The sequence below is a fragment of the Trichechus manatus genome, unplaced genomic scaffold (assembly GCF_000243295.1).
Source record: "Trichechus manatus latirostris isolate Lorelei unplaced genomic scaffold, TriManLat1.0 scaffold00211, whole genome shotgun sequence".
NCBI classification, from domain to species: domain Eukaryota; kingdom Metazoa; phylum Chordata; class Mammalia; order Sirenia; family Trichechidae; genus Trichechus; species Trichechus manatus.
Window position 1 is genome coordinate 3,574,566 of NW_004444147.1, and position 15,593 is coordinate 3,590,158.

Genomic DNA, 15,593 nt, shown 5'->3' on the forward strand with positions numbered 1-15,593 from the left:
ATCTGAAGATTCAACACAAAGAATGAATGAATAAATAAATATATAAAAATATTTTGATGAGAGGGTCAGATTGTGAAAAGAAGAACTTAAGGGTAAAATCAGTTTAATAACATTGCTTTAATTAAGTACACCTGTACATAGACCCAGGCGAAAGATGTGGCAGTCTGCTTCTGTAAAAATTTACAGCCTTGGAAGCGCTATAGAATTGCTGAGTCAGAATCGACTGTATGGCAATGGGTTTGGTTTTGGGTACTTAGGCCAAGAGGCAGTTCTTCAAACAGAACAAGGGGTTACTGTGTGGTTTAAAATCAGGAAAGGTGTGCATCAGGGTTGCATCCTTCTACCATACTTATTCAATCTGTATGCTGAGCAAATAATCCGAGAAGCTGGACTATATGAAGAAGAACGGGCGTCAGGACTGGAGGAAGACTCATTAACAACCTGCAATATGCAGGTGACAACCTTGCTTGCTGAAAGTGAAGAGGGCTTGAAGCACTTACTGATGAAGATCAAAGATTATAGCCTTCAGTATGGATTACACCTCAACATAAAACAAAAATCCTCACAACTGGACCAATAAGCAACATCATGATAAACAGAAAAAATTGAAGTTGTCAAGGATTTTATTTTACTTGGATGCACAAACCTATGCCCATGGAAGCAGCAGTCAAGGAATACTGCATTGGCAAAGCAGCAGTCAAGACATTATATTGGGCAAATCTGCAAAAGACCTCTTTAAAGTGTTCAAAAGCAAAGGTGTCTCTGAGGACTAAGGTGCACCTGACCCAAGCCGTGGTATTTTCAGTTGCCTCTTACACATGCGAAAGCTGGATAATGAATAAGGAAGACCAAAGAAGAATTGATGCCTTTGAATTATGGTGTTGGCGAATATTGAATACACGACGGACTGCCAGAAGAATGAACAAATTGCATTGGAAAAAGTACAGCCCAAATGTTCCTTAGAAGCAAGGATGGCGAGATTTCGTCTCATGTATTTTTTTTTTAAATTGTGTGTTTGGTGAAGGTTTACAGAGCAAATTAATTTCCCATGTGTCAGCAGTCTCCCCATTTCCATCTTAGATTCCCCATCTCATGTACTTTGGACATGTTATCAAGAGGGACCAGTCCCTGAAGAAGGACATTATGCTTGGTAGAGGGTCAGTGAAAAAGAGGAAGACCCTCAACAAGATGGATTGACACAGTAGCTGCAACAACGCGCTCAAACATAGCAACAATTGTGAGGATGGATCAGGACTGGGCAGTGTTTCGTTCTGTTATACATGAGGTCGCTGTGAGTCGGAACCAACTCAACAGCACCTAACAACAACAAAGCTAAGGTTTAAAATGTTTTAATGAAAACTTCATATTGTTTATAAATTGTACTATCTTTAAGACTGGGCGGAGAGGCCCAGCACAAGGTCTACCTCAGAATGGACCCAGAATCCACACTCCAGGACTAACAAGTGACCCATAGTTGAAGCAGCACATCCGGATTTGGGTTCATTTGCACATCTCGGTCAATCAGCTTATCAGTTTACTTTTCAGAAGGCAATGTGGAATTATTTAAAAGATATGACTTAATTTATTTTAGATATCTTTTACTTCCTTCTGCAATTGAGATACCAAGGACACCATTCACCATTCAAGATTTAGATTCTTAATTTTAATAATAGCTCAGTAGTTTTGAAACCAAATCAAACTAAGACTTCTTTATCTTAGGTAGCAAAATGAAATTTGCCCAACCAGATTACCCCCTTCATCCCACCGTGAATGCCCTCTTTCCCCCTCCATTCTTTGTGGCTTTCCCCATCCCTCCCTCTTTTCCTGGCCCTTCCTCCTCCTCTAAAGCCTTCTGAACCCATAGATAGTCCTCTCTCAATCCCACTCATTGGACAAATGAAGCATGAAGTGTGTCGGTTGATGTTTGTTTAGCCTTTCATATTTGTATGCTTTTCCCCAAATTCAATGTAATTCCCTTAGTTTTATTTTTGACAGTTTTTTTTTTTGGTTTATTGTAGTTTAAGTGAAAGTTTACATTTCAAGTTACTCTCGCATACAAAAATTCATATAGTTATGTGACCCTAATTGCTCTCCTTATACTGTGACAGCACACTCCTCCTTTCCACCCGATTTTTTATGTCCACTCAACCAGCTCCTAAGTCTCTCTGCCTTCTCATGTCGTCACCTCCAGACAGAAGCTGCCCATTTAGTCTCATGTGTCTACTTGAACTAAGCAGCACACTCTTCATCAGTATCATTTTATGTCCCACAGTCCAGTCCAATATTTGAAGAGTTGGCCTCGGGAATTGTTTTTATTTTTGACAGATTTTAATTCTTTTTTAAAATCCCTCACAATGCCTAAAACAGTAACTCGGACCTAATCACATTATATGAAACAATATTTTGTTATAAAATTGCCACAGTACTCAATTTCCTTCTCATTGGTTATTCCCTTCCACACTTGTTGCCGCAAACAGCGAATGGATCTAAAAATAAAGCACTTCACAGACACCACAGTCCAGCGCGACCGCAGCCCAGCTGCGGAGTAGCTTTGCAGACTGAGCCCGGGGTTCCTCCAAACTCTCAAGGGCGCCGGCGTCCCGGACCCAGCCTGCAGCGGGTAGGGCCGGGGCTGCTTGCGGCCGCGCGGTTCCACCGTAAAACCCTGGGAGGGCCTGGGGACGCCGGCTGGGCCCGGCGGAAGGTGGCCCTCTGGGGTACGGGGCGAGAGGACGGCGAGGACGCCGTCTGCTTTTGCAGATCCCCGAGCTGCGAGTGACGGCGTCCGCACTGTCTGATTGCCACGAAGCGACTGCCACGTCAGGACAACTTCACAAAACCCGGGCAAGAGCGGGTGACGCAGCCTCAGCTGCCGCGTCGGGGTTAGGCCAAAGGCCAGACAAAAACACCAACCTCCAACCCGGGCGCCCAGTTCAGCCACGCCCCGGCCGGCGCCGGCGCCTACCCGCCTTCAGGGAGGCGGGGGAGCAGCGGAGGAGGCGGTGCCATCGCGAAGCTCGCTCCTCGCCCGCACCCTCACTGCCCCTCCCGCGCGCAGTCTGAGTCGAGGCTGGGCGGTGCCTGCGGAAGCTCCCTCAGCCAGGCCCAATTAGCCCGAGCCGCGCTGAGACCCGGACAGCGGCGGCGCGGAGTGGGGGTGGTGTCTGGCGTGAGGCCGGAGCCGGGCTATCGACCCGTCATGGAGACCCGCTACAACCTGAAGAGTCCGGGTGAGCAGAGCGGGACTGGGCGGCATGGGCAGGGTGGACCGGGGAGGGTGGGGTGACCCTGGACTCTGAGAATCGGGGCTGCAGTCCCCTCGTGTCCGCCGCCACTCGCGGCTCCGCTCCCGGCTTCGCGCTCTACGCGAGGCCGCCGCCTGCCAGGGAGGTGCAGGCCGCAGGACCGGGAGGCACCGGCTGTCAAACCCGGGGACTGGCCACCGCCTCGCACCACCCAGAGTCTCTCTTTTCTCACCTTCGTCCGGTAGCGCTGTATAATAAACTCATCCCTAAGAACAGGTGTAGAGGTACTGTCCGTGAGTAATAGTCAGCAGGCTCCTTCTCATTTCTGAACCCTGAACACTGGATTTTGTTAGCTGTTTGACTTACCCACGCTTGAGGATTTGCTTGTGTAAACATCCTGTTTGCACCATTTGGGGCGGATAGAATTACAGATATGAAAGAAATGTTATGCACTAAACTAGTTAACTGAAGAGCTAGAAAGCTAGTTCAGCCGTGTACTTTAGAGCTAATCATGATTTTGCCAAACTGATGATCTCTTTGTATTCAGTCATTTTTTTTTTTGTTCCTATGTTTAATGCTCCTGCTTCAATTACAGAAGCAGCCCAAACAATCCTGGTCTCAGATTCTTTCCTGGTGCATACAAAGATGCAGAAAAAATAACCAGCATTCCCAGATTAAGGCAGACTCGAAATGAATCACTGTGTTTTAGAGATGGTATTGAGTCTATCTGTACTTTGGTAGGAAACCCTGGTGGCGTAGTGGTTAAGTGCTACGGCTGCTAACTAAAAAGTCTATCGTTGGAATCCACCAGCCACTCCTTGGAAACTCTATAAGGCAGTTCTCTACTCTGGCCTATAGGGTCACTATGAGTCGGAATCGTCTAGATGGCAACGGGTTTGGTTTTTTTTTTGGTGCCTTGATAGTTGTCAGGAGGGGGGAAACGCCACAGTTTAGCTCTGAATGGTAAATCCTAGGATACTAGTGATTGTGTGTTCAACGCTTGTTACTTGCCATTTTTTCCTTCCAAAAAAAGTTGCTCTCCAGTAGAAATCAGCAAGACTAGCATCCCTATGGAAACAGTTGACATTGTGACTCTTTGATTTTTTTTTTTTTTTTTAAATCTTTCTGAATATACAAAGACTCCAGAAAAGCCTGAAGCTATTGATTGAGCAAAGCTTTCTTAGCCTGAGTGCTGCCAGGCTAAGAAATATCTTTAGGTGACTGAGTGTGTAGAACTGGTCATAACCTTTTGTGGGTCGTAGACTCTTAAAATTCTGGTGAAGGCTTTGAGCTTGCCAAGAAATAAATTTATACAATTAAATTTCAGTTAGTTCACTATCTTCTCCGCCCCCCCACCCCGGCCCCGCACCCCCACCAGCCCATTGCTTAAGAACACAGGGGTGGAGGGGGGAGAGCAAAGAGAAAGAGGGAAAGAAAAGCATAATTTTTAAGGTTAGATGGTAGAAGGATTGAATTATTTACACTGTGGTAGATTTGAATAAATAAAACTATTTGGGTAAAAATGTATGGTGACTCCTTGGTCACATGGTACTCTAAGTTCCTTAGGACAGTGGAGGTGTTGTAGGATAAAAACATCACAAAGTTTAGTAAAGCAGAAGAAAGTTTTATTCGGCATATATTCAAAAAGACAAAAGTGGAAAATCGGACAAGCGTGCTGCCAGAGCCATATCTGCCCGAATCCAAGGAATATTACAGAACAGACAAAAGTGGGAAAACAGACAAGCATGCTGCTACAGTCTGCCCGAGTCCAAGGAAATATTACAGAATAGACAAGAGTGGGAAAACGGACAAGAATGCTACTAGAGCCATGTCTGACATGAGTCATCAGTATAATATATCAGTATATATTAACATTTCAAATGGACAAAACTATTGAAAGCTTCACCTTTTCACAGATTGGCTAGAAACTGTGATCTTACGTTTTGAATTATCTTTTTAACAATCATTGGTACAAATTTCAGGAACAACAGTCAGGAGGGTCTTCCTTGGTCCAACAAATTTTCTATTCACTAAATGCTAATAGAAAAAGATAAAGAAAGAGTGGAAACTCTTTTGTGTTTTGTTTTATGATTTGTTTACATGAAAGTTTCCCTAAAAGTTATTTTCCAAGATTATCCTAGCTATTGTCTGTATACCTGAGGGCCCAGTTGATGTGTCCTTGTGAGTCCATCTCCACCTGGGTCACATTCTCTATGCTCAAAGATGGAATAATGACTCCAATATTATTTCCTAAATCAGAGGTACTTGGTGGAATGTCTAGAGAGTAATGAAAATGTGAGTGGTTGTGCAGTTTGGAATGTAAGAACTGGTGGGTTCTGAAGAAATCGTTGTCAGAAGACATTGCTCAGTTTTGATAGGTTATTGTATGTGAGATTATGATGATAAGCTTTTTAAATTCTCTGGAATTTTGTACTTCAAAGTATGTGACGTATTGTTAGCTGGCTAAACTTCAATTGACATGCTTCTAACTGTGTAATAAATTGCTTCCTCTTTTTGGTTCCATTTCCTCAAAGGTGGTGTTGCTATTCTAAAAAAAGAAAAGAATTAAAATAAAATTTTGTTGTTGATATCGTGTGGATCCTTTGGAGTTCATAGAGAACGTGAATTAGATGAGATATGAGACTTATTGAAAATGCTAGGATGCATAGTAAAAATGATTCCTTCTTTTGTTTTATTCTCAGTCCTATGATATTTTTGGAGTAATGCCTATGTGAAAGGGGGTAGTTAAAAACACCGTACAGTGTAGGAGATATAACCCTTTTCCTCTCCATCTAATGTGGTCTTAGAGGTGTTGTAGGGGAAAAGCATCACAAGGTTTAGTAAAGTAAAAAGAACGTTTTATTTGGCATATATTCAAAAGGACAAAAGTGGGAAGCGGACAAGCATGCTGCCAGAGCGAGAATGTCTGCCCGAATCCAAAAAATATTACAGAATAGGTAAGAATGGGAAAACGGACAAGCATGCTGCCACAGCCATGTCTGCCCGAGTCCAAGGAAGGTTACAGAATCATCACTATATATCAGCATCACAAAATGGGTAGAATTATTGAAAGCATCACTTTTTCACTGATTGGCTAGAAATTGTAATCTTAAATTTTGAATCATCTTTCTTAACAATCATCCGTATGGGTTTCAGTAAGGAAAGTCAGGAGGGTCTTCCCTGGTCCAACAAATTCCTGTTCACTAAATGCTAATAGAGAAAGATAAGAGTGGAAAGTCTTTTGTGTTGTGTTTGATCGGCTTCATGTGAAAGTTTCCCTAAAAGATATTTTCCAAGATTATTTTAGCTATTGTGTTTATACCTCAGGGCCCAGTTAACGTGTCCTTGAGAGTCCTTGTGAGCCCTTGTAAATGGGTCACATTCTGTATGCTTAAGGAGAGGGAATAATAACTCCAGTATTATTTCCTAAATCAAAGGTATGGATGGGAAAATTAAGTTAAAATAATACAGATAACTGGTTAAAGGCCAGTGTGCTAGCATATGAATAGTGAATTTGTTCATTTCATAGGTGGGAAAGTTTTTTTCTTTATGATTATTCTTTATATTATTCTTTGTGATTGTGGTTGTCTTGTGGGGGCTACCTCATAAAGCTCTGATAAGCCTATCAATAGTTGCCTCTGGATCAAGCTCCCTGATTCCTGTTTGTGTCTACTTTGCCAAGATTGTAGGGTCTCATAGTACAAAGTAGAGAGACCTACATATAAAGAACCTCCTTTGGCAGCTTTCCTTAAAAGGGGACTATTGACATGTGCAGTAGGTGATAGGAGTGTAAGAGATTGGTATGCACCACCTCCACCAGAAACCTTGGAACTATCCATCTGTGCTCTAACCACACCTTTATGCTAATGATTCTCAAGTTTTAGTGGCCGACTCAGATCCTTCTCCTAAGCTATGGATATATAGAGCTTACCAGTGACCCAGCATCTTCATCTAGATGTTCCACCAGGTCGAACAAAATCTTTATAAAGTATAAAACCAGACTCATCAGTTTTTTCTCTACCCTCCTAAACTTGCATCTCACCCTAATATTCCTTATCCTAGGGAGTGACAGCATCCAGAGGAGTCATCCTTGACTTCTTGGTCTACTCCCTTCCCCTGCCCCGCACCCTGATACACATGTACACATGCACACATATCTAATCAGTCATTATTGTTACCAGATCATTTAAAACAAACAAATAAATCTACAACTGATTAGATCACTCCTCAAATTCAAAAATTTTTAGTAGCTCCCAGGTAGCTATGGATAAAGTTCAGACAAAACTTACCAGCTTGGCCTGCAGGACTGCTCAGGATTTGATCTTTGCCTTCTTCACTAGCCTCATCTCCGACCACTCCTGCCCTTCTTTGCATTTCACCATCTATCCATTTTACCAGAGCAGTTCCCCAGATGAACAAGCTCTTCTCATTTACATGCCCTAGCCCCTGCTGGCACCTCTGCTTGGAATGCCTTCCCTTTACTCCATCTGAAATTCCTGTTCTTCAAGCCTATTTTAGGTTCAGCTTTGTCCAGCTTCACTAGGCAGACTAAGGTACTCCCTGTACTCGTGTGTATTCAGTTAGTCAGTCCTATCAAATTGTGTTGTAATTGTTTTCATGTCTTTCTCTGCTCACTTTGAGCTTATCAAGGGCAGGAAGCAGGTCTTGGTCATTTTTCTATCTCCATTGCTCAGGCATTCTTTAAATGTTTGTTGAATGGATATCTTTTCAGGGTTCTTGTAGGCAGAAACATCAGTCCTTAAACTTAAGTACCTTCACTGTGAGAGGAGGAAGAGGCAGTTAGGGCCATGTCCATTGGGTTCCCCTCCTCATATACCTGTCTCCTGCATTTCTCTCATGCTTTAGGAATTGATGGTATCAAAATATGTGCTTTCCAAGCTTTCCAAGAGAAATAGATGCTTGGGAGACAGTGGCCTGCAAAAAGTCCCTTTATTACTAGCTGACTCTTTGGCTCCAACCTCCAGTGTAAGCCTAGTGAGCTAGCCTGGACATGTGAAGAATACTAAAGCCTAGGCCTGAAGAGCCTAGAGTCTGGATCTCTAGTGACCATATGGCCTCCAGAAGAAGAAAGAAGAAGAACAGGCACAGAGGTGTGGGGTAGAAGGTGTTGCCTTCCCTAATTCATCTCATCTCAAAGACAGTTCCATTGAATAACTTTGCAAAGAGGTAAGAGGGGAGCTGAAGAGAAGAAGATTCCTCTTTAGTACTGCGGAAGCAAGACATGGAGTATCAGGAGGAGCAGACCATGTTCTGGCCCTAGTTTGCAGGAGGTGCTTTGAAACTTCACTATTTCATAAGAGCAGTGATATTTCTTCTCAGGAGCCAGAGGAGCCAACTACATACACTCAACGCCTGGTTTTGAACCAGGGAGAATCATCCAGAAGGCCTTATCTCCCACTCCATTTCTGACCTTAATAACTTGTGACCTGGAGAAGAGGGAGGAGTGAAGAGGAACCAAGCTAAACCCACTGCCTTTGAGCCTATTCTGACTAATAGTGACCCTATAGGACAGAGTAGAACTGCCCCATAGGGTTTCCAAGGCTGTAAATCTTTATGAAAACAGACTGCCACATCTTTCTCCCACAGCATGGCTGGTGGGTTCAAACTGCTGAACTTTTGGTTAGCAGCTGAATGCCTTAACCATTGTGCCACCAGAGATCCTGCGAGGAGGAAGAGAGAAGTACATGAAAAAATTATTGACTTCCATTTGACAGATGGAAAGATTAGAATAGAATAAGATTAAGTGACTTGTTCAAGGACAGAGCTATAAAATGTCAGGGCCAGACTTTTTTTTTTTAATTGTACTTTAGATGAAAGTTTACAGAACAAATAGTTTCTCATTAAAACAATGTCTCATTTTATGACATTGGTTAACAATCCCACGACATGTCAACATTCTCCCTTCTCGACCTTTGGTTCCTTTTACCAGCTTTCCTGCCCCCGCTCCTGCCTTATAGTCCTTGTCCCTGGGCTGTTGTGCCCTGTTAGTCTCGTTTTGTTTTATGGGGCTGTCTAATCTTTGGCTGAAGGGTGAACCTTGGGAGTGACTTCACTACTGAGCTAAAAGAGTGTCTGGGGGCCATACTCTCGGGGTTCAGGGCAGACTTTTAAGGCAGCTCTAATTCCAGAGTCTGTGTTCTTTTTCACTGAAGGTTCATAATGTATCTGATTTCAGAAAAAATAGATTATGAAAACACTAGCCAGATCTCACCTTCTGTTTGTCTATGTGGCTTAAGCTCTTACATGATATGTGCCTATGTGGCCTATGAACTAATAAAGTTAGCATTTTAGCTGTTGAGCCAATGATTGTCCCTCTTTAGGGTTGGTACATTCTGATAGCAGTTCTGACCCTTTAATACATTTCTCTTTAATTGCCAGGTACAACTATTGGGTGTTTATTTTCTTCTGTCCTGTTGAATTGAACTGGATGGGGAAGAGGCAGAGAAAATTATGATGAGGGTATGAAATGACAAAATCTGACCTCTCAGCTTAATCATTATTGTACTCAGCCAGCTGATGAGGAGTGAAGGAAAAACAATTTCCTTGGCATCTTTGATTGCTGACAGCAGCCAAACTATTTAACTTCGTAACAGCTTCTGTGATTTTATTTATACCTAATAGTATTAAATAATGGTATTTTTATGTGGCTTTGGGTTTTCAATCTGTATTCCATGGGTCCCTTTACGAGTAAAATAGATGGAAGGGTAGTAAATAGCCTGTAGCCTTTCCATACTGACCTCTTCAACCAAACAGTGTTTATCTATTTTACTTTGGGGTTCTCATTAAGCTTTTCTTTGAACAAAAGATTTTGTCTTTTTGTCAAGTAAGTTTGAAAACCATTGCCTTTAATCAGATCCTTGGGGAGAGATTTGTTGGGGGAGGAGAGTAAAATTCAGTTCAACAAATATTAATTGCTTTCTGTATGCAGTGAAGTAGCTACACATTGCCTTTACTATTTTTTGGCAGAAAGGACAGATGTTAAACAAGTAAAGTAAAGTGAATTTTATAAAAGGTGAAGTATAGCGTGTTATGAGGACATTTAGCAAAGGGATTCTTAGAGATTGAATTGTGTCCCCCCAGAATGTGTCAACTTGGCTAGGCCCATGATTCCCAGTATTGTGTGGTGGTTCTCCATTTTGTGATCTGTTGTAATTATCCTATGTGTTGTAAATCCTAACCTCAATGATGTTAATGAGGCAGGATTAGAGGCAGTTATGTTAATGAGGCAGGGCACAATGTACAGGATTAGGCTGTATCTTGAGTCAGTCTCTTTTGAGATAGAAAAGACAGAAGCGAGCAGAGAGGAGAGGGATATCATGCCACCAAGAAAGAAGCACAGGGAGTAGAGCATGTCCTTTGGATCCAGGCTCAGAAGCTCCTAGACCAGGGGAATATTGATAACAAGGACCTTCTCCCAGAACTGACATAGAGAAAAAACCTTCCCCTGGAGCTGGCGCCCTGAATTCAGACTTCTAGCCTCCTACACTGTGAGAGAATAAATCTCTGTTAAAGCCATCCACTTGTGATGTTTCTGTTATAGCAGCACTAGATAACTAAGATAGGGATTTAACCTAGTTTCTAGATCAGTGGTTTCTAAAACTGACTGACCATTAGAATAACTTGGAGTGTGTTTAAAGGGCAAATTCATGGTCTCCACCCTCTTCCCAATACTCCTCGGGGGATTTTTATTATCTATCCCCATAGGAATCTCTAGTCGCTCCTCTTGAGGGTGGACGAGGGAAGCTAAAGGTCTGGTAGGAGCCAGCAGGAGGCAGTAGTGGTTCAGTTGTAGAATTCTCACCTTCTGTGAGGGAGATCCTGGTTTGATTCCTGGCCAGAGCACCTCATGCGCAGCCACCACCTGTCTGTCAGTGGGGGCTCACATGTTGCTTTGATGCTGAGCAGGTTTCATCTGAGCTTCCAGACTATGATGGACTACAAAGAAAGGCCTCAAGCAGTGAAAACCCTATGGATCACAGCAGTCCGATCTGCAAACAATCATGGGGATGGTGCAGGATCAGGTGGCGCTTTGTTCTGTTGAGTTAGGGGCTGACTTGATGGCAGCCAACAACAGTAGCAACAGGAACCAGTCTAGATGATGAGGTGTGGGGGATGGGGACAGGACAGCCTTCCAGGCTAAGGAAGCAGTATATATGAAGGCGTGGAGTAGAGAGAAGGTTGAATGTGTTCAAAGAGTTGAATGAAACCCAGAATTGAACAAAGCCTAGTGTCAAGTACTTGGGGGGATGGTGTCTCAATATGTACATGTTTCTAATGGAGCATTTATCATACTGTTTTGTGTTGACTGCCTACCCTCTAGACTGTAAGCTCCTTGATGACTTAAACTGTTTTGTTTACATTTGTAGCTGTATCATCTAGCATGTAGTAGGAGCTTAATAAATATTTGATGATAAAGTAAACAAAGTCTTTGCCTAAAGGGGCTTACTTACATTTCAGAAGTGTTGTTGTTGTTAGGTGCCTTTGAGCCAGTTTCGACTCATAGCGACCCCATGTACAATAGAACTAAGCCCTGCCTGGTCCTGCGCCATCCTTATGATCATTGCTATGCTTGAGCCCATTGTTGCAGCCACTGTGTCAGTCCGTCTCGTTGAAGGTCTTCCTCTTTTTCACTGACCCTCTGCTTTACCAAGCATGATGTCCTTCTCCAGGGACTGGTCCCTCCTGAAAATATGTCCAAAGTATGTGAGATGAAGTCTCGCCATCCTCGCTTATAAGGAGTATTGTAGCTGTACTTCTTCCAAGACAGATTTGTTTGTTCTTCTGGCAGTCCATGGTATATTCAGTATTCTTTGCCAACACTGTAGTTCAAAGGCTGCAGTTCTCTGGTCTTCCTTATTCATTGCCCAGCTTTCACACGCATATGAGGCAATTGAAAACACCATGACTTGGGTCAGGCACACCTTATTCCTTAAAGTGACATTTTTGCTTTCTAACACTTTAAAGAGGTCTTTAGCAGCAGATAGATGGAGAAAAGATTGAAGTTGTCAAGTATTTCATTTTACTTGGATCCATAATCAACACCCATGGAAGTAGCAGTCAAGAAATCAAATGGCCCATTAGGCAAATCTGCTGCAAAAGACGTTTCAGAATAAGAGATAGAAAACAATATTGATAATTATGAAATAGGATAGCAGCCTAAGAACTTTCTTTTTTTTTAAGCCTAGGAACCCTGGATTAAAATGAACTTTTGTGCAAAAGCCCAGATAAAAACAGAACTCTTCTGGTTGTATATGTGTATGAGGCGCTTCTCAGTTAACCTCTCTCCCCATAACATTCCACCTGTGCCTCCACACATTTTACTTTTCTTGTTCTCTCTGCCTGCTCACATAACCACCTAGGTAATTCCTACTGACTGCCTTTTTTTCAAATGTCAGTCCCTGACCCCTTTCCTTTTCTGCCTGCTCTCAGGTTGGGTGCCTACCTGGTCCTCCCAACATCTGTGCATACCTTTCTTACAGCACTTATCAAACTATATCAGCAGTTTTCAAGCAGAATTTCAGGAGCCTTGGGCTACCCGACTTCTCCCTGGCTTTGATATCCCACTCCAGTATCCTGACACTATTGTAGCAGACCCCCCAATGCTTGAGATGAGAGGATCTGGGATCCAGAGCACTTATCCAAAGGTTGGCCTTTGAGAACCAATAGGTAAGGAAAGAGGGTGCAGGTACAGATAGGCTTGTAAATTGTCATAGACACTTGAGTGCGCTCCAGCTAACAGTGATTTATTATGGAAATGAAAGGCTGTGTCATTAACTGAAAGAAGGGAAGAGAGGAGAGATGAGTACCAGAAAAACCGAACCCATTGCCGTTGAGTCAGTTCCAACTCATAGTGACCCTATAAGACAGAGTAGAACTGCCCCATAGGGTTTCAGGGAGCGGCTGGTGGGTTCAAACTGCTGACCTTTTAATTAGCAGCCAAGCTCTTAACCACTGCACCACCATGGCTCTGAGAAGTGAGTAAGTTGAAATAGGGGCGGTAGGTGGAGAGAGTGGGCTGGTGGGCTTACTGGAGAAATGTAGGAACATTGGGTGGCATTGGGTCCCAGTATAGGTTGTTAATAATGACTTTATAATGTCATTGATATGCCAGCTTGTGTAACTTCCCCCCCCCTTCAGTAATTTTCAGCTGCTTGAGTATAGGCACCGAATTAGAAGGTTGACTTGTGTCAGCTAGAGTTGAATTTTATCAGGAAAGTGTGTTAGAATCCAGACCTGTCATTTACTAGCTCTGTGACCTTGGGTAAGTTATATAACCTCTCCATGTTTCAGTTTCCTCATCTGGAAAGTGGGAATAAAAGTAGTACCTATCTCATAGGGTTGCTTTGAGGATTAAATAAGTTAATATTTGTTTTATTTTTATTTTTTTCCCATACAAAAATTTATACATACATTGTTATGTGACCCTACTTGCTCTCCCCATACTGTGACAACACACTCATCCTTTCCACCCCTGATTCCCCATGTCCATTCAACCAGCTCCTAACCCTCTCTGCCTTCCCATCTCACCTCTGAACAGAAGCTGCCCCTTTGGTCTCTTGTATCTACCTCAGCTAAGAGGCACACTCCTCATGAGTATCACTTTATGTCCCACAGTCCAGTCCAATCCCTGTCTGAAGAGTTGGTCTCGGAAATTGTTTTAGGTCTGGACTGATAGAGAATCCAGGGGCCATGCTTTCCAGGGTTCCTCCAGTCTCAGTCAGACCATCAAGTCTGGTCTTCTTACTAGAATTTGAGTTCTGCACCCCATCTTTCTGCTGCTCCATTAGGGACTCTCTGTTGTGTTCCCTGTCAGGGCGGTCATTGGTGGTAGCCAGGCACCATCTAGTTCTTCTGGTCTTAGGCTGATGAAGTCTCTGGTTTATGTGGCCCTTTCTGTCTCTTGGGCTAATACTTTCCTTGTGTCTTTGGTGTTCTTCATTCTCCTTTACTCCAGGTGGTTGGGACCAATTGATACATCTTAGATGGCCACTTGCAAGCTTTTAAGACCCCAGAAGTCACTCACCAAAGTACGATGCAGAACATTTTCTTAATAAGCTTTGTTATGCCAGTTGACCTAGAGGTCCCCTGAAAGCATGGTCCCCAGACCCCTACACCTGCTACTTCGTCCCTCAAAGTGTTTGATTGTATTCAGGAAACTTCTTAGCTTTGGTTTAGTCCAGTTGTGCTGACTTTCCCTGTAGTGTGTGCTGTCTTTCCCTTCACCTAAGATAATTCTTATCTACTATCTAGTTAGTAAATAAATAAACCTCTCCTTCCTTCCCCACCCTCCTAACCATCAAAGAATGTTTTCTTCTGTGTTTAAACCTTTTCTTGAGTTCTTATAATAGTGGTCTTATACAGTGTTTGTCCTTCTGTGACTGACTAAATTCACACAGCATAATGACCTCCAGATTCCTCCATGTTATATTTCACGGCTTCATTGTTGTTCTTTATCATTGCTTAGTATTCCATTGTGTGGATATTCCATAATTTGTTCATCCATTCATCTGTTGATGGGCACCTAGGTTGTTTCTGTCTTTTTGCTATTGTGAACAGTGCTGCAGTGAACATGGGTGTGCATGTATCTATTTGTGTGACGGCTCTTATTTCTCTAGGATATATTCCAAGGAGCAGGATAGCTGGATCGTATGGTACTTCTATTTCTAGCTTTTTAAGGAAGCACCAAATCGATTTCCAAAGTGGTTGTACCATTTTACATTCCTACCAATAGTGTATAAGTGTTCCAGTCTCTCCACAACCTCTCCATAATTTATTATTTTGTGTTTTTTGGATTAATGCTAGCTTTGTTGGGGTGAGATGATAGCTCATTGTAGTTTTGATCTGCATTTCTCTAATGGCTAATGATCATGAGCATTTGTTCGTGTGTCTGTTAGCCACCTGAGTATCTTCTTTGGCAAAGTGCCTGTTGATATCCTTTGCCCATTTTTTAATTGGGTTGTCTTTTTGTTGTTGAGGTTTTGCAGTATCTTGTAGATTTTAGAGATTAGACACTGATCGGATTTGTCGTAGCCAAAAATTTTTTTCCCAGTCTTTAGGTTGTCTTTTTACTCTTTTGGCAAAGTTTTTTGATGAGCATAAGTGTTTGATTTTTAGGAGCTCCCATTTATCTAGTCTCTCTTCTGATGCTTGTGCATTGTTACTAATGGTTTGTATTGTGTTTATGCCATGTATTAGGGCTCCTAGCGTTGTCCCTATTTTTTCTTCCATGATCTTTATCGTTTTCAATTTTATATTTAAGTCTTTGATCCATTTTGAGTTAGTTTTTGTGCATGGTGTGAGGTATGGGTCTTGTTTCAGTTTTTTGCA

At 42.6% G+C, this 15,593-nt stretch overlaps 1 protein-coding gene across 1 annotated transcript in view; it reads left to right on the plus strand.

The window, feature by feature from the left end:
• Nucleotides 1–2,917: 2,917 nt before the first annotated feature.
• The window catches only part of UBE2J1 (ubiquitin conjugating enzyme E2 J1), a 37,361-nt gene continuing 24,685 nt past the window's right edge, over nucleotides 2,918–15,593 (plus strand). The window contains exon 1 of the mRNA XM_004388425.2: nucleotides 2,918–3,230. Coding sequence (XP_004388482.1) covers nucleotides 3,200–3,230 — 31 coding nt within the window. The 5' untranslated portion in view covers nucleotides 2,918–3,199. The remainder of the gene's footprint in view (nucleotides 3,231–15,593) is intronic.